Source organism: Gymnoscopelus microlampas (assembly GCF_963454915.1).
Source record: "Gymnoscopelus microlampas genome assembly, chromosome: 20".
NCBI classification, from domain to species: Eukaryota; Metazoa; Chordata; class Actinopteri; order Myctophiformes; family Myctophidae; genus Gymnoscopelus; species Gymnoscopelus microlampas.
In genome coordinates this window covers 23,326,326-23,346,782 of record NC_139957.1, presented here as the reverse complement: position 1 = coordinate 23,346,782, position 20,457 = coordinate 23,326,326, and the positions used below count along the sequence as shown (strand labels likewise).

Sequence of the window (20,457 nt, the reverse complement as noted above, 5' to 3'; positions counted from 1 at the left end):
TGTTGCCATGGCGGCTTATTATAAGCACTTTGGGCTTCTTTCTCTGTAAAGGTGCTTGTAAACATTTGTAGTTGCGCCGCGGGTTGCGGTTTTTTGGGCTCGTTTCTTAAGTGTGTTTGCTTATTTAGGCTTGCTTCCAAATGTTTTAGTAGTCCTCAAATAGATTCATGAAACGTTTTGTACCAGGGAGCATTTGTGTTAGAATGTTTCAAAAACATGGCCTATAGTAGCTCCATAAAGAGCCTCTCACTCCGCTATACAGCTCCGAGATGAGGCTCTATGTGGTTCTCATCCGGGATCGGTCGAACGTCCGCCAAGGCTCCGCTGTTTACCCTTTTGTATACATCGTATCCCAAAACTAATGGTAGATTCCAAACCTCACGGATGTTTAAGGTTTGGACCGGAGCATAATATTTTAGGTCTGGAGCGAAACTACCCGTTTAAATCGCTTATTTAGTCAGCCTGTGGCCATGTTTCCCATTCAACCCGGAAAACCCCCCTACGTCCGCTGCCAGTACTGCTCCTGGTTTGGCTACAATGGGAAACATGGCCACCGGCGGACTAAATAAGCGATTTAAAGGGGTAGTTTCGCTCCAGACCAAAAATATTATGCTCCGGTCCAAACCTTAAACATCCGTGAGGTTTGGAATCTACCATTAGTTTTGGGATACGATGTATACAAAAGGGTAAACAGCGGAGCTTGGCGGACGTTCGACCGATCCCGGATGAGAACCACATAGAACCTCATCTCGGAGCTGTATAGCGGAGTGAGAGGTTCTTTATGGAGCTAGGCCTATAGTTGCTTCTTTTGGTTTTCATAGACCTGGTTGCTTATTTCTCTCACACAATATGAAAATTTTAATCTTGTCCCTGGCACAAAATATGTTTTAGATCTGTGGCCAAATAGATATTAAAGTGGGGGTCCTTGACAAGGTGGTTTAAACAACATTAGGAGGCAAGCCCAAAATAAGCAACTAAACTTTAGAAACAAGCCTAAAAAAAACGCAACCACCAATATTTACAACAAGAAACTTTACAGAGAAACAAACCCAAAGTCACTTATAGTAAGGGGACATGGCAACACTGAGCAAAGAGCGTCGGGACCGTTCTTATAGCTCAATGCTCGGGAAATCATTGGCTCTGGCGTAGATAGGACTGTTGCGTCATTCGGCCATTCTTCATTACATAACACCACAACATCACATTTGACCCCCAGCAGGTCAATCCCGTCACGTGTGACACAAATATGTAAACAACTTTACAGGATCCATTAAAATGTTATTGCAAATTTCCGTGATATCATAAATGGACATGGAATTTCCATCAATGACTGGAAGTTTATTCATTGGACAATGAATAAACAATTGTGACCAAGGTAAAATTACAGCTATTTAACACAATTACTATACAAATAGGAATGATTTATTTTCCATTTAATTATCCATAGGCTACTTTGTGTGCACTCATTTCTCAATACAGGGGGAAATAATATAGGGAATAGGCTATTCTAAAAATACAACCACTTTCAACCTGGCATGATGGCATCCCTATTTTGGGCTTCATTGTTTAAAAGAAATAGCAAAAATTGCAGTCCTACAAGCTCACAGCAAGTTGAGATGTGATGCATGCTTGTAGATCTGCCATTTCTGCTATGAATACAGGTGTGCCTTTGAGTTGCCCAGGCATTGGACACAAAAAGAGTATGCCTGTACTGTACCTAATAAATGCACATTAACGCAGATTTCTAATCAGCCAAATACATGGCATTAACTCAATGGCCTGTAGACCAGGTCAAGACTATCTGCAGCAGTTCAAACCGAACATCAGAATGGAATTTGTGTTCATGTGCATTTGGACAGCCGTACCTAATAAAGTGGCCGGTGAGTGGCACGCACACAATGTTTTTCAAAAACTGACAGCAATTTTCATAATCATTAAAAAATATTTATTGGTTTTATTGTAGAAACACATAACGTAACAAATAAAAACACATATTAACCTATGTGCATTTATAAATCAACTAGTTAGATTTTAATTTCAGTGCAAATCCATTGACACATATGATGAACATCACTGCCAATAGCAGAACTATGTACAGAACATATAAAAGTCATGTAAAAGAGCAAAAACAAGCAGCACTACTTATAAAATATACACTTTCGTTTTACTTTGTAAGTGTGGCCTTTATAACAGATAATGGTATTAAGAAAATCACCATAGAAATTTAAAAAATAATAATAATTTATGCTTATATAAAAAAAATCACACTTTTTGTGAACAATTCAATACTTGGGTATTCCCTTGTGCACATGTACGCTGTACATAGAAGCAAAGCATGGACAATTTCAGGACAAAAAGTAGACATTCATTCCCATCAGTGGTCAGACTTCTTTGGGAGGGGAACTGAAGAACCTGTACCAAAGGGGGGAAAAGCCAGCAAATCAGGCAAGACAGCAATCAGTTGTCTTCACCTTTACAAACCATCCATAAACTCTTGCAACCAACATCAGTTACAAGTTGTTACACCCTGCTCTTAAAACGTAATGAGTATGCCATTTATTTTGGTTAATATGACGCCAATGTCTCATATCTCCTTCCAAGAGTATCTTACAGTACTAATACAATTCCTAAAGGCAATGATGTAATGATGATGTGGGGAAAAATGCATTCTACTATGCTGCCACCATAATGTGGAATGAACTACCAAACCCATTAAAGATCTCCACTCCATATCCAAACTCAAAACTAAACCAAAAGAATGGCCTCCTTCCTCTGTAAATATACCGGTTGATGCTACCCGGGTTTTTGTATCAATATGTATTGTATGCATTACTGATGAATTGAGTACGATGGACCACAATGGAATCACCCCCCCCTGTTATCCTTTTAGCATAACCTTTGACTGTGCTACCCGCACTGTTAACAAACCTGCTAAGTATTCAATCAATCAGTAAATGTACTACATAGCAATATGAACCTCCAACACCATCAATAGGCAAGTAAAAGTAGACCTCCAGTAAAAACCACTCATGAGGAAACACCTGTACTGTGAAACACCCCTTGCATGACAAACTGTCCCTCTAGAGTGATGATCAAAAATCACAGCCCCATCCATGTGCATTCTGGTATTATGTGGGTTTGTTGGTGGAGTGAGTATGTTACACTCACACTCACCTGGGCCATTCAGGTAAATGGGTGACAGGCAGCTCAGATACAGCCATGTCCTATTCTCCTGTAACCAGCGCTGCCGATAACCAACCATATTGGGGGAACAGGTCGTGTGACCTTTCCTCCTTAGCTCTTCTCTTGGAGGCGGGGATATGCGATTCTCTCTTGGAGGCAGGGATATGTGATTCTCTCTTGGATGCAGGGATAAGTGATTCTCTCTTGGAGGCGGGATTAATTGAGTCTTGCTAACTGGGGTTGGGAGATCATGTAAGAGCACAGACGTAGACATAACATGGTTCTGTGGTTCCAGGAAGTGCTTTTTAAAAAGCACCTAAAACAAAATTATTCTTGGATTTAATATTTTTTTGCCTCATTTTGCGACAAAGACCATATTGTGTAGTGGTACTGCATGTCACAAATGAAGTGAAAACACTTCCTAGAACCAGAGACCTAACAAGGGGGCAGCCATCTCAGAAGAACTATATATGAAGAGATATACCCAAACTGCCAAGAGCATCTCCAACCACGTACGTATGCGATACCATATGCCATTGTTAAACAAACGGCTGTTCTCAAATACAATTAATTTGGGGCCATTATTGTTGTGGGATGAGATGCCTGGGAATATCAAATACACTATCACCACACCTGTGACTTGACCCTTAATGAGCTGCTACAGCTCATTACAGCCATAGATTGTTAAAAGTAATAATGACATTTGCAAAGGTGACAGTTTGTCATAGAGAAAGTGTTCCATAATTACACAGACAGGTCTCCAGATTGGCGGTGTATCCCAGTCCTACTAACCTCACCCTTTGTTTTTTGGTGTAAATTAATTCTCATATTTCCCTCGTTTCAATGCACAATACACCCTGTGCACTGGTGTGCACTCTTTTCAATCTTCCTCACCTGGTTGAGTTCCCACCAGCCGTTGCTGCACTTTCTCTAGATGGTGAATGTATTCCGTTAAGGATCGCTCTGGATCCTGGGATGTTCCCCCAGAGGCTATGGTTGAGCTGGAGTTTGCCCTGGGGTGCAGAAAAGATTAGTTAATTAAAGATCCCTCAAACCCCAAAAAGTGCTTGGATTTTCAAACTTAAGTAGCCTTTATTTGAGAGGAACCCAACCTGTTGTGCAGCCTGAAAGGTGATTTAATTGGTGGTACAAGTGTTGATACGGTTTCTCTATAGGTGGGGTTACCGTCTTGACTTGGTGGCGAAGAGTTTGATCGTGGGTGCTGCTGCCTCAATACCTCAGTTCTAGATCCTGTAAGAAATGTAGATGGAAATAAATTAACTTACACATGCCAACAGCACACATATACCGTACATTATTGTCATGTTCTAGTAGTTAGACTGAACTTTTCTAGAGGACACAAGGGTAATTGTACTTTTATGGTTGTGTATTTGCGCCCTCTAGTGGACACTCTAATTGTTCTAGTAGCTTCATTTCAGTCTGAGACTCCATACCATGCGTTCACAGTGCACCTGCTTAGCAGTATTCCTTCACACTTCCTTCATGTGCCTTGGAAAGTATCTTTTTTTTTTTACAAATTTGCCTTGATACCTGGTTTGGAGAAGAAGTAAAAACCCTTCAAACTTTACTCTGCCTCTGACCGTCACTTCAAGTCAATAGATAGCTATTTGTGTACCCTCCACACACACATTGAGGACAGAACAATTATCCTATATTAAAATTGGCTTAAGGGATGGCCGGCCGGCTGGCCGGCGGACCTCTGACACCACGCTCATTTCAACATGACTGTCAGCCATAACCATATGAGTTCCCAATGCAGCTACGCCCAAATATGTGTTGTCTAACCTCGATGTGTCCTCATGGCATCAGCAAACAAATCAGTCAGCTCCATATATGGGTATAAAAGGGACAAGGACAGACGGATACAGAGATATCCATATATGGGCATAAAGGGGACTAGGAATGACAAATACAGAGATCTCCATATATGGGCATATTAGCATGGGCATATACTGAAGACATCAGGGATCTCCATATATGGGCATAAAGGGACAAGGACTGACAGACACAGAGATCTCCATATATGGGCGTAAAAGGGACAAGGACTGACAGATACAGAGATCTCCACATATGGTCATATCAGTCAGAACGGCAGTGTGTAGGTGTTAGGGCCGCATAGCGGCCTGAACTCCAGACGTCCATACCTCTAGTGTGATAGAATTACAGTATGCTGTGTAAACTGACCTGAGGAATGCTCATTTACAATCCCAGGTCCAGACAGTCTTTTCATTGCTTTTTGCCATTTCCTCGTCAGAAACTTCAGTCTGAAAAAAGTGAATTATGAATCAGTTATATCAAATGTTCCGTTTACCAAGTCACCCTTATTATGCAAACTGTTCGTGCAATGCTACAAAAAATGAGTCCCTTCTAGCCTGGTATGCTTCCTACCTTGAGATGGCAATGACAGCTCTTACAGCAGCTCTGAAGCGTGTGATGGGTCTGCGTTGGGAAGTCAGTGAGGAGGAGGGGCGAACTCCCATAGTGGCAATCAGACAAAGTGTGGCATTCTCACAATCCTGGAAGCCTCCTAACAGTAGCAGCAGGTAGCGCTTCTGGTATACCAGAGATTTCCTGAAGCTCTCTGCACGTACGTAGCGCTCATAAAGACGTTGCACCTACAAACAAACAGCACCGCTAGTCATTAACACTCAAGTGTTACGTTTGTTTCATGACACTGCATTTCCAGTGTGGAGAAGAATGACCGAATGGCATCCGTTCTTCCCATCTCACCTTGGCTTGGCTGAATGTGACGGCATCATTAATGGGTCTGTTCTCGGTTTCCGCGGTGACCTTGGCAAGCTCGTTCTCAGTCCGACATAGCTGTCGTTCCAGATGGGACAGTTTGTGTTTGAGGGTCACTCTCTCCTGACTTAGTGTTGTCACACGCTCTGTCAGCTCAGAGTTCTCCTTCAACAACCTCTTCATCAGCCCAGAGGAAGGCAAGGAAGATGCAGAGGACTGCAGAAAAGAATACAAAATAAGTCAAAACAAGACTAGGCAAGCTTACTTGAACCGGACCCTGGATACAGCCAGCCAACTTCAATCTCATTTGTGATCTAAACTCTTTTCTTTTATGGTGGCAGGAGTGGTAAACTGGTCATAGTAATTCTTACAAAATATTATGCATTAGGTTTTTTTTGTTGCCAATGCCAACAATTAACTGACAAAGCATGACATGCTCCACTTGACTTCTCATTCGGTGCAATTACCTACAGCTGAATTTACGAGTTTTAAAGGGGCTACACCATGAATTTTAACTTTTTCTTCATTTTTGTGTGTTTTTGGTCTCCCCCACCTCTCTTCTGTTCCAACAAATACCCGACTTCGAGCATGCAGGCTTTCATAGGCTATCTGTGCTTTTTATGTAAATTAGTCTGAAAACAGTCCGTCAGATTTGTTCCCCCTGTCTGGGAACAATTCCTCCCGTTTTTTTTTTTTTTTTTTTTTTACTTTTTCCACACAGAACCAGGAGATAACATGCATACAAACTGTCTCAATAGCGCCCCGTGCCAAACAGGACAATGTGGTATTGCAGGTGAAAGTGCTTTATAAGCCAGAGAGAAGTTAGTTGGAATGAGTATATCTGAGGCTTGATTTAGGCTCAAACCTTTGGAAAAACGTTTGAGGGACATAAACAATATGATATTAAATATTATTATTATTTTTTAAATTCATGGTGTAGCTCCTTTAAAAGCAAACCAAGAGAGTGCGAGTGAAGGACATTAGTTACATAATACAGACTAATGGCAGGAACAGCGGGGACTAATTAAACCTATTTCTTAAACCATTGGGAAAACATTTCGGCAGATATAAAAGCTTGGGAACTTTCTGCCCAGTAACTTGACGGGCCATTTGATATGAATGAACTCCCCAGTAAAATATGGAATGGCTGCACATCACTGGCTGTGGGGTGATGGAGAAGCATTAATGATGAGTTTGTTGGGAAAGCAGACAAGGACATGGGATACACAACACTAAAGGTATATCACTGGCTTTTTGTAGCACACAATGAAAGGATTGTCGCATTGTCAGTCAGTTACCGACATTGACTATTAAGGCTGTAAAAACTATCTGCAACACCCCATAAATGCAACAAAAGTGTACCTGTACTGTGCTACTGGCCTGTGCAGCGTCAGTTTGGCTGTTGTTCTGCAGACACAGGGTGGATCTGGTCTGTAGTTGTGCTGCAGTTGACCTAGTCAGTCTCTCAGTAGCCATTTCTCTCTCCGACCTCTCCAGCTCTGCAAGAGTCTGCTGCAGCTCCCGCATACGCTGCTGATCCTGCTGCCTCAACAACTCCACCTCGCACTAGAGGACAGACATTTAACAGGTATGGTGTGTTTGTGTACATGTGAGATAGTTTAAAAAAGTTTCTAGCTCCATGATATTGCAGGAAAATACTTGTACTGTGTGAACATGATTGTCTATGTCTCACCAGTCTGTTGTTCATCTTCTCCTGTCGCCTCTCCCTCTCTACCTGCTCCCGTCTCTCCTTCCTCCTCTCTTTCTCCCTTTGCTCCTCCCTCTCCCTCTCCTTGTCCTTCAGCTGTTGGAGCTTGTCCTTCAACTCTGTGAGTTCCGTTCCTTGGAGCCTGACCCGCTGTCTCTCCGCTTCTAAAGCTCGACCAGCTTCCCGTTTCTGCTCCTTCAGGGTCTCCATGGCGACTTGCAGGCAGGCCGTGGCCTCCTGCTCCTTCTGTGACTCCTCTCTCCTTCTTCGGCCCTCCTCCTCTCCTCTCCGCCTGCTCTGCAGAAGCTCGGCCCTCAGCCTGTCTGTCATGGCGGCTAGCTCCTCCCCTTGCGTCCGCTCCTGCTCCAGCTGGGAGCGCATGTCGGAGATGAACTTCCTGTCCCTGGCCGCATCTGCTTCCTGCCTGCGCGTCAGCTCCTCAAGTTGCCTAGAGTTGCGTTCTCTCTCCTCCTCCTTCTTTCTGTGGGTGTCAGCAGACTGAGAGTGGGCGTCGGTCAAGCGGGACTCCGCGTCATTCAGGAGACGCTCCAGTCGGCTCCGTTCATTACACTGGAGTTCCTGTTGCTGGGCAGAACATTGGCGCTCGTCTTCAAGTTCCTTGCAAGTGTCGCCCAAGCGTTTCTCCAGCAGCTGGCTACGAGAGTGTTCTATCTGAAGCTCACGCCTAAGGTTGCTGCAGGCGACCTTCTCCTGCTCCAGCTGACCCTTGAGGGCAATGACTTCTGAGCATTGTTGCTCAATAGAGACTCGTACAGCCTGGAGCTCTTTCCTAAGGTTGCTGCAGGCCACCATCTCCTGCTCCAGCTGGCCCTTGAGGACAATGACTTCAGAGCCTTGCTTCTCAGAAGACACACGCACAGCCTGGAGCTCATTCCTAAAGTTGCTGCAGGCCATCTTCTCCTGCTCCAGCTGGCCCTTGAGAGCAACAACGTCTGAGCCTTGCTTCTCAAAAGACACTTGTATAGCCTGGAGCTCATTCCTAAAGTTGCTGCAGGCAACCTTCTCCTGCTCCAGCTGACCCTTGAGGGCAATGACTTCTGAGCCTTGCTGCTCAAAAGACACTTGCACAGCCTGGGGATCGGAGGGTAATTTTTCAGTGTGGTACAGGTACATAGAACTGATAACAATATTGAACTCCATTCTATGATAGGACTATTGACTTTTTATCTGGTTAACATCACAATATCAAGTATGATATTTTGAGGGCAGTGAATTATCTTTCTTAATTTCTTCTAGACCACACCATACCTCTCGCTGCTCCTCTTCTTCTCTCTCCCTGTGAATGGCAATTGTTTTCTCTTGTTCCAGTTGCTGCTGGATCTCTTGGGCTTTGGTCTGCTCCCACATCAGGGCCTCCTGTCCCTCCTCTACAGCCAGGCTGGGAGAGACAATAACTTATTTTAATTTCTGCTTTTATGAACTTATATGCACTGTAGTGTGATGGGGAATGAGTGAGTGAGTGGGTAGACCATGGAACAATTGACCTTATGAAATGCCTAAACACATGATTATCATATTTCACAGCACAGGAAGGATTTGCGGCTATCAGAATGCCAGTCCCTCATAAATGTGACGGGCCTTGTGTGTATCATTTCCACATGAGAACGAGTTCATGCACCCAAGGAAGTGTCCTTGACTTTTCTGTCCCTGGTGATGTGAGTGTACCTGCGGGACTGCATTCTGTTTTTTTGCTCTTGCTGCCGAGTGTTGTGGGCAGTGTTCAATCGTTTCTGGGTGTCATCGAACTCTGCTCTCAGCTGGGATTGAAATGGTACATCCTCTCTCTGCAAATCCTCACCACCTCTGCAGACAGTCTGGGGAGAGATAAATAAATACTCAATGTAATCATCAGCAGCAACATCCAGTTAAGATCCTATATCCCTGTCTAGTTTGATTCATCTGCCTATTGTGATAAGGCAATTTATAATGATGCCCTTTAATCAAACAAAGACCAGAAGAAGTCTTCAGTCAGATATTTTCTTAACACATTGACGGAGATCTCCGTCATTTAAAATCCAGCCGTTCACCGTCATTGATGGAGATCGCCGTAATTTCAAAACATTTTAATAAAAATAATTGTATTGTAAAAAGAATGAATTTTTGGCAAAACATGCTATTTTCAACTGGGTATAACAAGCGAACGGGAGGTCGCAATGACATTTTCTTTTTTTTCACGGAAGCACAGTGAAACCCTCCGTGATTAGCAACCATCAGGGGATCGATCATACTGGATATAAATATTCTGTGGTTCTTGAAAGATTAGTCAGAATGCTTAAAAATGCTGGCAGAAGCTACAGCCTGTCTTAAAAAAAACCTGGCAGTGAATGTGTTAAAAAGTGCATGAACCCACCTGTGTGTCCCTCTGAGCCATTCGACAGAGCAGCTCCCGGAGATCTACCACAGTCTCATGCAGGGCCCTCTTCTCCTGCTGCCAGCTCATTGGAGGAGCAGAGGGTGTCTGGTCAGTTTCGTCCAATGACATGGTTTTAGAGTTTGAGAAGTGGTGTTGGGATGAGGACATGCCGCGGTGCTGGGACAGGGCAAGAATTCTGCAGCCTTCCTGATATACTTTCTTCAATAGAACCTGTAAAAACGAGAACAGAGAAACTGTAAACAAAGAGACCTCTTCACAACTCCATAGTGCAGCAACATGGGTATTGTGTGTGTGTGTGTGTGTGTGTGTGTGTGTGTGTGTGTGTGTGTGTGTGTGTGTGTGTGTGTGTGTGTGTGTGTGTGTGTGTGTGTGTGTGTGTGTGTGTCTCTAACACTATAGGTCTGATTGGATTTAGAAGAAAATGTGCAAATAGGTTGACAGACAGCCAAGGAAAGGACCTGAATTCTCAACACAGCTCTCAATTGGTAGGATAGGGTTAAAGGTAGAGTAAGTGATGTGTTTTGGTCAAATAAGTTAGCTTATTAGCTATTATAAATGTATAAATGGCTCTATATTCTGATAGTCCTCATTGATATAGAAGAGTGTTTGTTCAGAAACGTCTCCCTGTCTCTCCAGCTCTTTAGTAAACAGAAATTGCATTTTCAGGTCAGGATACCAATCACTATCCAATCAGGAGAGATCACATAGAATACAGATTAAACAAGTGAAATTGGAAGTGTACTGTTCTGGCAGAGTAAGATCACTATAAATTAGGCCTCCTCTTGAATACTCATTCAGTGTGTGTGTGTGTGTGTGTGTGTGTGTGTGTGTGTGTGTGTGTGTGTGTGTGTGTGTGTGTGTGTGTGGTGTCCCTGCCTGCAGCTCAGGTGACAGCAGATCATCACTGTAGCTCATACTGCCCGCAGCGCTGTCTGTGTTCGCTGTGGGATTCATGCCTCGGCAGCGAAGGTACTCAACAAACTGAGCATCCAGACGTTCCGTCTGCTCCAGCTCTGCTCTCAGCCTCACTCCAAGCTCTGAACTCACATCTAAAATAAATCAAACGGTTAATGACAGTACAACGTCACAACATACAGGAACTGCTGCATGGCTGTCATGGTTAAATGTAATGATAGCACATGCACATAGAGACATATACTGCTGTTAAAAACCCACTGCTGCCGTATCCATCGCTGGCCCATTCTGGTGCTGACATTGAAGAGGTAGAGTCAAGAGGGGATGGTGGGGCTGTCAGGTCCATTGTTTCGGAGTCATGCATCTGGGAGAAAACAAAAGTATACATATTGAAATTGATTCAAATGAAATACTTGACCAAGTGAAAAAGTAGCACATGGTCAAATGCTTTTCCCCCAGAATACCAGTTTAGAGTAGAACTCTCACATACTTTGTCAATATCCAATGAGTTGATCATGGAGAGGTTGTCCGAGGCAGAGACAGAGCCAGGGGAGTGAGTACTCAGAGTGGCTGGCTCTGGGGTGATGGTCCTGGAGTGCAGTGCATCCATCCTACCACTGGGTGAGGCCTTTTTGTGTGGGAGATGGAGGTCAGAGGTGTTCAGCTCAGAGAAATGGGAGGCCTGGAGAGAGAAAGAGGTGTGGAACCTCTCATGGAGTCTGTCCGTAGAATGTCTCCTAAGGACGTCTGGTGAGCTCAGTGATGCTTCGTCACGAGAAACACACACTCTGTCCTCGAAGCCTCTCTCAGAATGATCTGATGTAAGAAAATATGAATTATAATCATAACATGATCAACAAATGTACTCATTGACAGTATGTGTGTGTGTGTGTGTGTGTGTGTGTGTGTGTGTGTGTGTGTGTGTGTGTGTGTGTGTGTGTACCCTTCAGACTGTATTCTTCGTTGTGAGGCAGTATCTCCGGCTGGTGGCAGCGCTGTCGGAGGTGCTGCAGTTCTCTTTGCTGATAGGCCAGTTCGTTTTCCTGAACAGCCAGGTCCTCCTGTAGGCCTCGAAGCTCTGCTTTCAGACGCTGGTTATTGGTCTCCAGCTCAGCGAGGGCACGGTCTTTGGTCTAATGGACAGAGAAACGAACATAACATGAATTTCAACTGTCAAGTCTGCAATGCCTATGATAACGGAATACAAAATGTCTCCATATTTCTGGGCTAGCAATGAATCCACCTAGGTGCAGTATGAAGACATAGTAGGCAAATACATTTAAATATTAATGTCCCTTTTAGTTGTTGTTGGGTAATTTGTAAGCTATATTTGCACATACAGTACATAGACATTGTCTTCTGCCTTTACCTATCCTACATAAGTGGCTACTATATTTAAGTTGTTTGAACTAATATGTACTCATCTCCTTCAGTAATGAAAGCAGACACTTGAAACAGAGTGCAGTGTTGTTCATCAGTAGGCCTAATTCATCTTTTTATTTTGTAGAAATCTGCATCTGCACCCAGAATCACAGTTACTATATAATGGGTGTTAAGGTAAACCCTATTGGAATCTTGTATTACAATATTGGTATTGATTGACTTGACCACGCAATGAATTGGTTATCGGCCAAAATGTTCATGTTTGTTGGGCATCCCAATCAGAGGCACTTCGGCACAGACTGGGCAGGCCGGGAGTGAACCGGTGACCTTCCGATTCCCAGACTACGTCTCTACCCACTCGGCGATAAATAATACTGTAAATAATATTCTATGGTTGTACCTGTCCCTCCTCCAGTAGTTTCTCAGCTCTCTCTGTACTGGTACTAAGCCCCTCTTTCACAGCAGCCAGCTCTGCCCTCAGGGCCTGTTGCTCCACCCCGAGTCTGGCTAGCTCCGCCTCCCTCTGTCTCAAGGCAGCATCGGCTTTAGCCAGGGTTACCTCAGCATCAGTCTGGAACAGAAAGAGAAACATTTGCATTAGCATCATCACCATCAACCACCCACTTCATGAGGATGCTCAGTAGAGGCCTTTAATAACCAGCAAACCCAACATTCACTCTGATGAGTGAATGTTGGAGGGGTGTTCTGCTGAAAGACATGCCATTATATGCACTTCAGCACCAGCAGATAAACATACTGTAATTCAGTCCGACAGCATTTCTTACAGCAGCAGCAGTGAATGTTTTAATGAGTGCCACATGTGTTTTAGTCCTGTACAAACAAACACAACATTTACTGCTAACAACTGCAGCACACACTTTGACCAAGCTGGCTCTTTCCACATAGCTAAAAACAGCTATGTGCTACTGTAATAAATAACACAAGACGGTTAACAATTTCAAAGCTAATGAAATGTAGTCAGCACTGATTTCTTCCTGAGCCCGAAAGTATTCCTTACCACATCTGGTTAATGCACCATATCAAAAGATGAACGTTCAAAACATGAACATAGGCCCTAGTAAAGCTTTAAAATGAACTGCTCTAGCTATCAAGACGACTGCCCCAACTTCCTCATTCGTAAGTCACTTCCTCCGTGTGTGACTAAGATTCTGCCGTCTCTGTGCCACAACACATTATGTCAGCCTCCCTGTTCTCTAACTATAGCCAGCTGTGGTTTGGCCTGCAGCCGCTGACAAAGCTACATGCCCACAGTTACAGAGCAGGCAGGGAATGCTAGGTGGCTAACAAGAACATAGTCTATCCTCTCCATTCTCATAAGCTCTACTTCACCTACTGTATGTGAAATTATATGCTTCACACATGAGTAAAAAAATCTAAATGAAAACCTATGCACCAGACATAAGCTACATAGTTCATAGTACCATCCATGTGTTATTCAACAAATCCAGTTTTCCTTAACCATTGATCAGCCCCCCAAATTGGTTCCTAGGTGTAGGTTGTACTAGGTTCCAACATGACTAGTATGTGAGTAGCAATGTGTTAGACCATGTCTCATAAAAACAGGAAAAGATACTCAAGTTCTTATTGGAGTTTCTCCTACCAGACCATGAAGATACCACTCACCAGCACTTCAGTTTGCGCTCCTTCATGCTCTTCTCCCCTTTCCTTCAGCTGAAAGCTTAGTTCCTGGATGCGGACCGTATGAGAGACCACTTCCTGTCTGAGGCGTTCTATTTCCTCCTGGAGTTTTCCCTCTCTTCTCCTCAATGCCTCGCGTTCTTCAAAGAGCTCTCCCTTCACGGTTTCCAGGGTTTCAATCTGCACCTTCTGTTCAGCAGCTAGTGTCTCCATGGCTACTACGTCAGCCCTAGCTTCTTGTACCCGTCTCTCCAGAGTCAGGGAGGTTTCTCTCAAGACATCGATTTCCCTTTTAATGTCCCCCTCCCTTGTTTTTAAGGTCCCCATCTCTCTCACCATCTCCATCTTGTCCCTCTGTAGGTCCAGAACCAAGGAGTCAAGTTGGCCTTTCTCCCCATGCAGTATGTTCATCTCCTGCGCCTGGGCCTGCCAACGTTCCTCCTCCTCCTCCAAAATTTTCCTTTCTGCTCCTTCCTCCTCCAGCTGTCCTGTATTGGATCTGAGGGCTGTTAGCTCGGCCTCTTTCAGTGCGAGCACAACGCGGAGCTCCTCTGCCTTCTCCCTCCCGTCTCTCAGCCTCTTGGCCAACTCCTCCCCATGTCCTCTGTACTCTTCCTCCTGGGTGAGCAGCAGTCGCTCCAGCACATCTTTCTCTGCTACTGCCGTCTCTAACTGACTCTGCAGAGCCTCGAGGTGAGGACGAACAGAGGGAGAGGAGGTTGAGCGGGTCTGGCGCAGCTCTTGCTTGAGGCTGCGTGGCACTCCCTTCCACTCAGAGCCTTGGTGGTAGTGTGGTTCAGGGCTGGGTGAAGGGGATGCACCGACACTGTCACCATCCTGGGAGTCGCTGACCTCATGCAGCATCGGACCCAGTGTGGCGAGCTCCGCCTGCAGTGTGCTGATGACCTCATGCAAGCTCTCCTTTTCCTCCTGCTTGTCCTGGCGCAGCCTTGTGATGTCACAGTGGAGATGTTCCACCTGAGAGCGCAGATCCTCCAACTCAGCCTCTAAAGCCTGTCAGAAAACAAAGAACATAACCAAAAACAATCATATTGAGATAAGCATGTCTTAACGTTAACATGGACACTCGGTCAACAACATTGTTTCAGTTGTTCTACTCTCTGTCAAGCACTGACCATGTTATCTCCCCCGCTCTCGAGCTCCTGCTGCAGCCTGTAGATCTCCTGGTTGAGATTATCAATCTCCTCATTCTTCTCTTGAAGCAGCGCAGAGGGCAGGCTCTCCTCCTCTCTCTCCTCCCTTGTTCCCTCTCTCTCCTCTTGGAGTATGGTGAGGGTGGACACGTTTTCCTGCAAGCGGGGTTGCGCACCAACACAAATCAAAAAAGTTAGCTTTTGAAAGTAATTGCCGCTTTGAGACCACACAGCAAAGAGGACAGATGCAACACTTCTCCTTTAGGTGCATTCACACAGGAGGTGAAGATATTGTTTTTGTGTCTCTGAAGGAGTAATATCCCAAAATGTGTTTTACATAAGTCGGCCTCCTGGTGGCGCTATAACAGGCCTATGTGAATGCTCTGGCATCCAGGGAGTGTGTGCGCACAGTCGCTGCGATCAAGCAAACGGTGCCGGAGATTAGCTGATCACAGAAGGACACACACACAGACGGACGGACAGGGTGCAAAACATAGTCTCGACTATGCCTTTTGGCCTGGCGGAGACAATGACTTGAGATAAGGTATGAAAATAGGGGTGGCTGCTAACCTTCAGGTCTGCGATCTGTTCCTGCAGCTGACTGACATGAGCATCATTCCGATTGGTGAGCATCTCCAGCTGGAGTGTCAGGTGTTTTAGTTCTGCCTCTTTGATGCTCAGATCACTCTGCACCTTCTCCAACTGGCTGAGCAGGTCCTCCACCTGAGACGCATTAAGATAGTAAAAGTTACAGTATGTCTGTTTTTAGCGGTGCCAACCGCTCTATACGTGGCTTTTGACTTTTGTATGTCCGTCCGTCCGGCGGTTTCAGCACGGGATGAGCACGGCAAAGAAGCAAACAGCTATAACTTCAGTTTGCAGCATGCCACCAAGTCCAAATTTGGTATGTGGACTTAGACCACCAATAGGGACGAGCATGAATTGATGACGTTATCAAAAAGGGGTCCAGGGACCCCCAGCGCCCGTATGAGCACGGGATGAGCACGGGATTTTAAACAGCTATAACTCCAGTTTGCAGCATGCCACCAAATCCACATTTGGTATGTGGACTTAGACCACCAATAGGCACGAGCATGAATTGATGAAGTTATCAAAGAGGGGTCCAGGGACCCCCCGCGCCCGTATGAGCACGGGATGAGCACGGGATTTTAAACAGCTATAACTCCAGTTTGCAGCATGCCACCAAGTCCACATTTGGTATGTGGACTTAGACCACCAATAGGCACGAGCATGAATTGATGAAGTTATCAAAGAGGGGTCCAGGGACCCCCCGCGCCCGTATGAGCACGGGATGAGCACGGGATTTTAAACAGCTATAACTCCAGTTTGCAGCATGCCACCAAGTCCACATTTGGTATGTGGACTTAGACCACCAATAGGGACCAGCATGAATTGCTGAAGCCCCGCCCCCTCTGTCTTCCCATTGGCTGGCCTTCAAACAGCCATAACTCAAGTTCACAGCATGCTATGGAGTACAAATTTTGTACATGGACTAAAGCCAGCAATAGGGACTAACTGTCATTACTTAAGCCCCGCCCCCTCTGTCTGCCCATTGGCTGGGCTTTAAACAGCCATCATTCCAGTTTGCAGCATGCTCCCAAGTACAAATTTGGTAAGTGGACTCAGACCACCAATAGGGACGCATTGAAATGAGTTAAGGCCCGCCCCAAAGGCACCGCTTCCTTCACACAGGGTGTGATTTTTTTAATAAAACAAATAGGTTTCTTTTTGTTATAAAAAATAACTATATTTAAACGTACATCCATCAAACAGTTACGCAGCTTTCACTGCAGAAACTGCTATACACACACACACACACACACACACACAAAACCACCAAGAGATGGCACTACAACTCAACGCCTCAAACCACAATCCATCCAAACCCCTTCATTTCACTTCCGAATGTGCTTATATTAGCTTTCTGAATAAATAAAGTCACACAGACCTCTTGCTCTTTGCTCTGCAACCTGTGCTGAGTCGTGTCCAGGGCATCTCTCAGTTGCTGGGTGGGGTCGGGTGTGTTGTCCTGGTAGCGGTGCTTGGTCTCGTCCAGTTTGGACTGCAGGGCCGAGATCTGAAGCCTGTTGGTCAACTGCTGCTGCTCCAGTGCCTGATTATCCTGACAGAGGGGTGGCAATGGAATATTAGTGAGCAAGTGAACTACTGAGAACAGTTTTAAGCCTAATGTATGATTTGACAAAACAAATCAAATGTGTGCGTGAGATCAGACCTAAATTCAGCAGTCTTTTAAAAGAGAATGGATGTGTATGTGTGTCCGAACCTGTGTGAGCTCCTCTTCTCTGAGTTTCATTCTGTGGAGATCTTGTTGAAGCTGAGTGATGGACCCGTTGGTCTCGGCGGTGCTAAGTAACGCCTGCTCCAGCTCTCTGATTCGCCCTGCCAGCTTGTCAATTTCCTCGTTGCGCTCGCCGATGTCGCGCTGGGCTTGCTGATTGACTTCGAGCAATGAGGCATGGTCCTCCGTCTTGTCTTTGATGACAGCTTGGAGATTCTCCACCTGACGGCATTAACACAAATGTAACCATTTGGGATCTCAATGTTGGAGCCGTTTGACTGAGGCGTCCCTAAGACATGGTTTTGATATGATTGGTTACTAATGAAGCCATCCCAGATTCCTGCAATCATTAGTATTGAATCACTGAAATAAGGTTGTATTAGATTAAATAGACAGTGGCTAAAGGATAGAAATGAAAAGCAAGAAAACAGCACAAAGAATTACTGTCAGCAGGAGAGTGAAAAGACAGAATGTAGTAATCTAGAGATGACAATCTACATGCTTATAGAAATCTACATGCACTTTCAAATGCTAAAGGTCACTATTAATCCCTAGATGATAACAATGAATTAGGTTGCAAACACAGCATGCACGGGAGTTGGACGGGCTAATAGAGTTAAGGCTACAGTGAAATTCCATACCTGCAGAACCAAGTCCTCAATCTATGGCATTCCATTCAGAGCAAGAACACACACACGGTAAAATGTCAGGTTCATTGGTAAACAATGAACAAAGCATACAGTACTTAACAGTGAATACCAAGCTGAAATTTAACTGTCTTCAAGTTAGGGTTTCAATGCAAAAACATATGGGGATATGGGGTTTGAAATAATGTCAGACAAAAACACCAACACAATCACACAAACTGCAAACACAGCAAATGCTGAGTAGTTTCAGCATCTTTATGCTGATAGAAATGGCTAGTGTGCCAAGTATGCCGGTTTTAATGCTGGCATAATTCTAATGGGGTTGGTGAACCTTACCCTCTGTCCTTTGCTGTCTCCAATGCTGTAGCCTTTGGCTGTGTGTCTGAGCTGGGCTTCCAGCCTGCGGATCTCCTGCTGGAACTCATCTCTCTCATGCTCACGCTCCACCGCCTGCTCCTGTAGGCATAGGATTACAACGTGCGTGATAAATTAGATGTTGAACAATGATCATGAACAAAATTTGTGAGACCAATTAGTGACGCAAGACCCCATTTACCAGTTGCATTAAAATGCAATCGGTATCTAGAAATATCTTACCTAGATAGCAAAACATCCCATTTCACCATTGCCTTTACACCTTTGATTTTTGTGAGATCTAGACACAATGCTAGCCAGGCCACCTCCAGATGTGGTCTGGCATTTATGACAACATTCCGGTCACAATGCATGCTGGATGCGTTTACATTTTGCATTAACATGCATTTATTCATATCCAGATAAGATATCCAGATCTCATTTTATCGCAAGATGCAAACTTAATAAATTAATACATGAAAACAAAACTCACGTCTATAAATTGCCGGTTGTGTTTGAGCTGTTTTTCGAGGGCTTGGACCTGCTGATCGAGGTCTTCGGTGTTAGCCTTGTGATGCAGCTCTGTCTCCAGAACTTTGGTCTCCTGTTCCTCCAGCTCCGTCTCCAGTACCTTGAGGCGCTGCGAAAGATAACTGCGGTCCTTGTCTGCCTGCCGCTGCAAGTCTAGCCTCTCATGCACCAAACGCTCTGCCTCAGCCAGGAGACCTGGAACAGAGCAGAGAAAGGTTGTTTCCTCTCCTGAAACATGGCATGAATTATGATTCATAGCTGACATGAGAGAAAGAGATGTTAAAGACAAAATCATTAAACATACAGCACAAATCATCCCGAGCTGCCATGTCCTCTATAACTACTAAAGTAAATCACCGTTTTGGAACCATAAATCCAAATGACACTGCACTTCAAGAGCCATGGTTGCCAACTACTGGCAATGGCAGGGTTATGAACAGCATCTGCAAACAGCACAGCAAACGTAATGTGCACTCCCCCTCCCACCTTCACACATAAACCACTCTGACCCACAAACCTGTGTCAGGCTCTACATTCAGGCAGGAGCCTAAAGAGAAAAGACACACCTGAGCACAGAATTACATAATCAGCTCATGCTAGGAACAGAGTACATACATTACATCATATACACACAACACCTTAATGCATGACTGACTGGGCATGTCCTCAACACCCTTTAGTCCCTTTCCATACCTTTCTCCCTATCCCCCAGGTCAGCAGTTAGATGGTCTCTCTGGCGCAGGAGGACAGCGTGCTCCTCGCTGATCTCCTGGTGCTGCATCCTGAGGCTGTCCAGCTCCGCACTGAGGCCCTCCATCTGGTGCAGCTGTGCCCTGAGGCCCTCCAGCTCCTCTACCAGCCTCTCCTCCTGTGCCTCCTTCTGCTGCAGAACCTCCTCTAATGCTGCCTTTTCAGCCACATAGCCATCCAGCAGCCCTAAAACACATTATGCAAGGAATTGAATGCTTTCCGTCCTTTGACTTTCACAGCCAGTGCAGCTGCTAAACACTTTCAACCTGGTGTCCCTATTTTGGGCATATCATTACAGGTGATCTTTTTTCTTCAAAACCTTTCAAATATAGCAATATTGGTTGTGAGCTTGTAGATCTGCTATTTTTGAAATTGTGTTAATGAGGTTGTACAACTCACCCTCAGCCTTATGGAGGTTTAGCTGAAGCCCGCTCTTTTGCTGCGCCTCCTGGTCCAGCTGCTCCAACAGCAGTTTGTGCTGCTGGAGGAGTTGGGCGGAATCTTCTCTGCCCTGAGAGAATCGCTCTTCGAGAGAGACGTGGACATCACGAGTCTGTTCCAACTACACACAACGATAAAAGAAAAAAAGTGGCAAGAAAATTAAAAGAGAAATAGAACATAATGCATAATGTACATGACATCATAAATCATGAACATTCAAATATAAATTTAAAGTGTACATTTCGGTCAGTGTG

The 20,457-nt window shown here is 44.9% G+C and overlaps 1 protein-coding gene across 5 annotated transcripts in view; it reads right to left on the bottom strand.

The window, feature by feature from the left end:
- Window positions 1-1,938: 1,938 nt before the first annotated feature.
- Window positions 1,939-20,457, bottom strand: part of pcnt (pericentrin) — a 47,885-nt gene continuing 29,366 nt past the window's right edge. For 3 of the 5 annotated variants that reach the window (XM_084044214.1, XM_084044215.1, XM_084044217.1), the window contains 27 exons: window positions 20,162-20,324; window positions 19,706-19,948; window positions 18,975-19,207; window positions 18,464-18,583; window positions 18,122-18,142; window positions 17,466-17,702; window positions 17,130-17,303; window positions 15,731-15,883; window positions 15,143-15,316; window positions 13,992-15,020; window positions 12,748-12,918; window positions 11,908-12,097; window positions 11,455-11,780; window positions 11,226-11,328; window positions 10,926-11,098; window positions 10,026-10,259; window positions 9,341-9,489; window positions 8,924-9,053; window positions 7,640-8,746; window positions 7,309-7,512; window positions 5,935-6,162; window positions 5,593-5,819; window positions 5,389-5,468; window positions 4,296-4,434; window positions 4,078-4,196; window positions 3,175-3,417; window positions 1,939-2,412 (listed from right to left, as the gene is read on the bottom strand). In XM_084044214.1, the coding sequence (XP_083900340.1) occupies window positions 2,375-2,412; window positions 3,175-3,417; window positions 4,078-4,196; window positions 4,296-4,434; window positions 5,389-5,468; window positions 5,593-5,819; window positions 5,935-6,162; window positions 7,309-7,512; window positions 7,640-8,746; window positions 8,924-9,053; window positions 9,341-9,489; window positions 10,026-10,259; window positions 10,926-11,098; window positions 11,226-11,328; window positions 11,455-11,780; window positions 11,908-12,097; window positions 12,748-12,918; window positions 13,992-15,020; window positions 15,143-15,316; window positions 15,731-15,883; window positions 17,130-17,303; window positions 17,466-17,702; window positions 18,122-18,142; window positions 18,464-18,583; window positions 18,975-19,207; window positions 19,706-19,948; window positions 20,162-20,324 (6,408 nt within the window). In that variant the 3' untranslated portion in view covers window positions 1,939-2,374. The remainder of the gene's footprint in view (window positions 2,413-3,174; window positions 3,418-4,077; window positions 4,197-4,295; window positions 4,435-5,388; window positions 5,469-5,592; window positions 5,820-5,934; window positions 6,163-7,308; window positions 7,513-7,639; window positions 8,747-8,923; window positions 9,054-9,340; window positions 9,490-10,025; window positions 10,260-10,925; window positions 11,099-11,225; window positions 11,329-11,454; window positions 11,781-11,907; window positions 12,098-12,747; window positions 12,919-13,991; window positions 15,021-15,142; window positions 15,317-15,730; window positions 15,884-17,129; window positions 17,304-17,465; window positions 17,703-18,121; window positions 18,143-18,463; window positions 18,584-18,974; window positions 19,208-19,705; window positions 19,949-20,161; window positions 20,325-20,457) is intronic. The other 2 variants (XM_084044218.1, XM_084044216.1) reach the window with 2 other exon arrangements.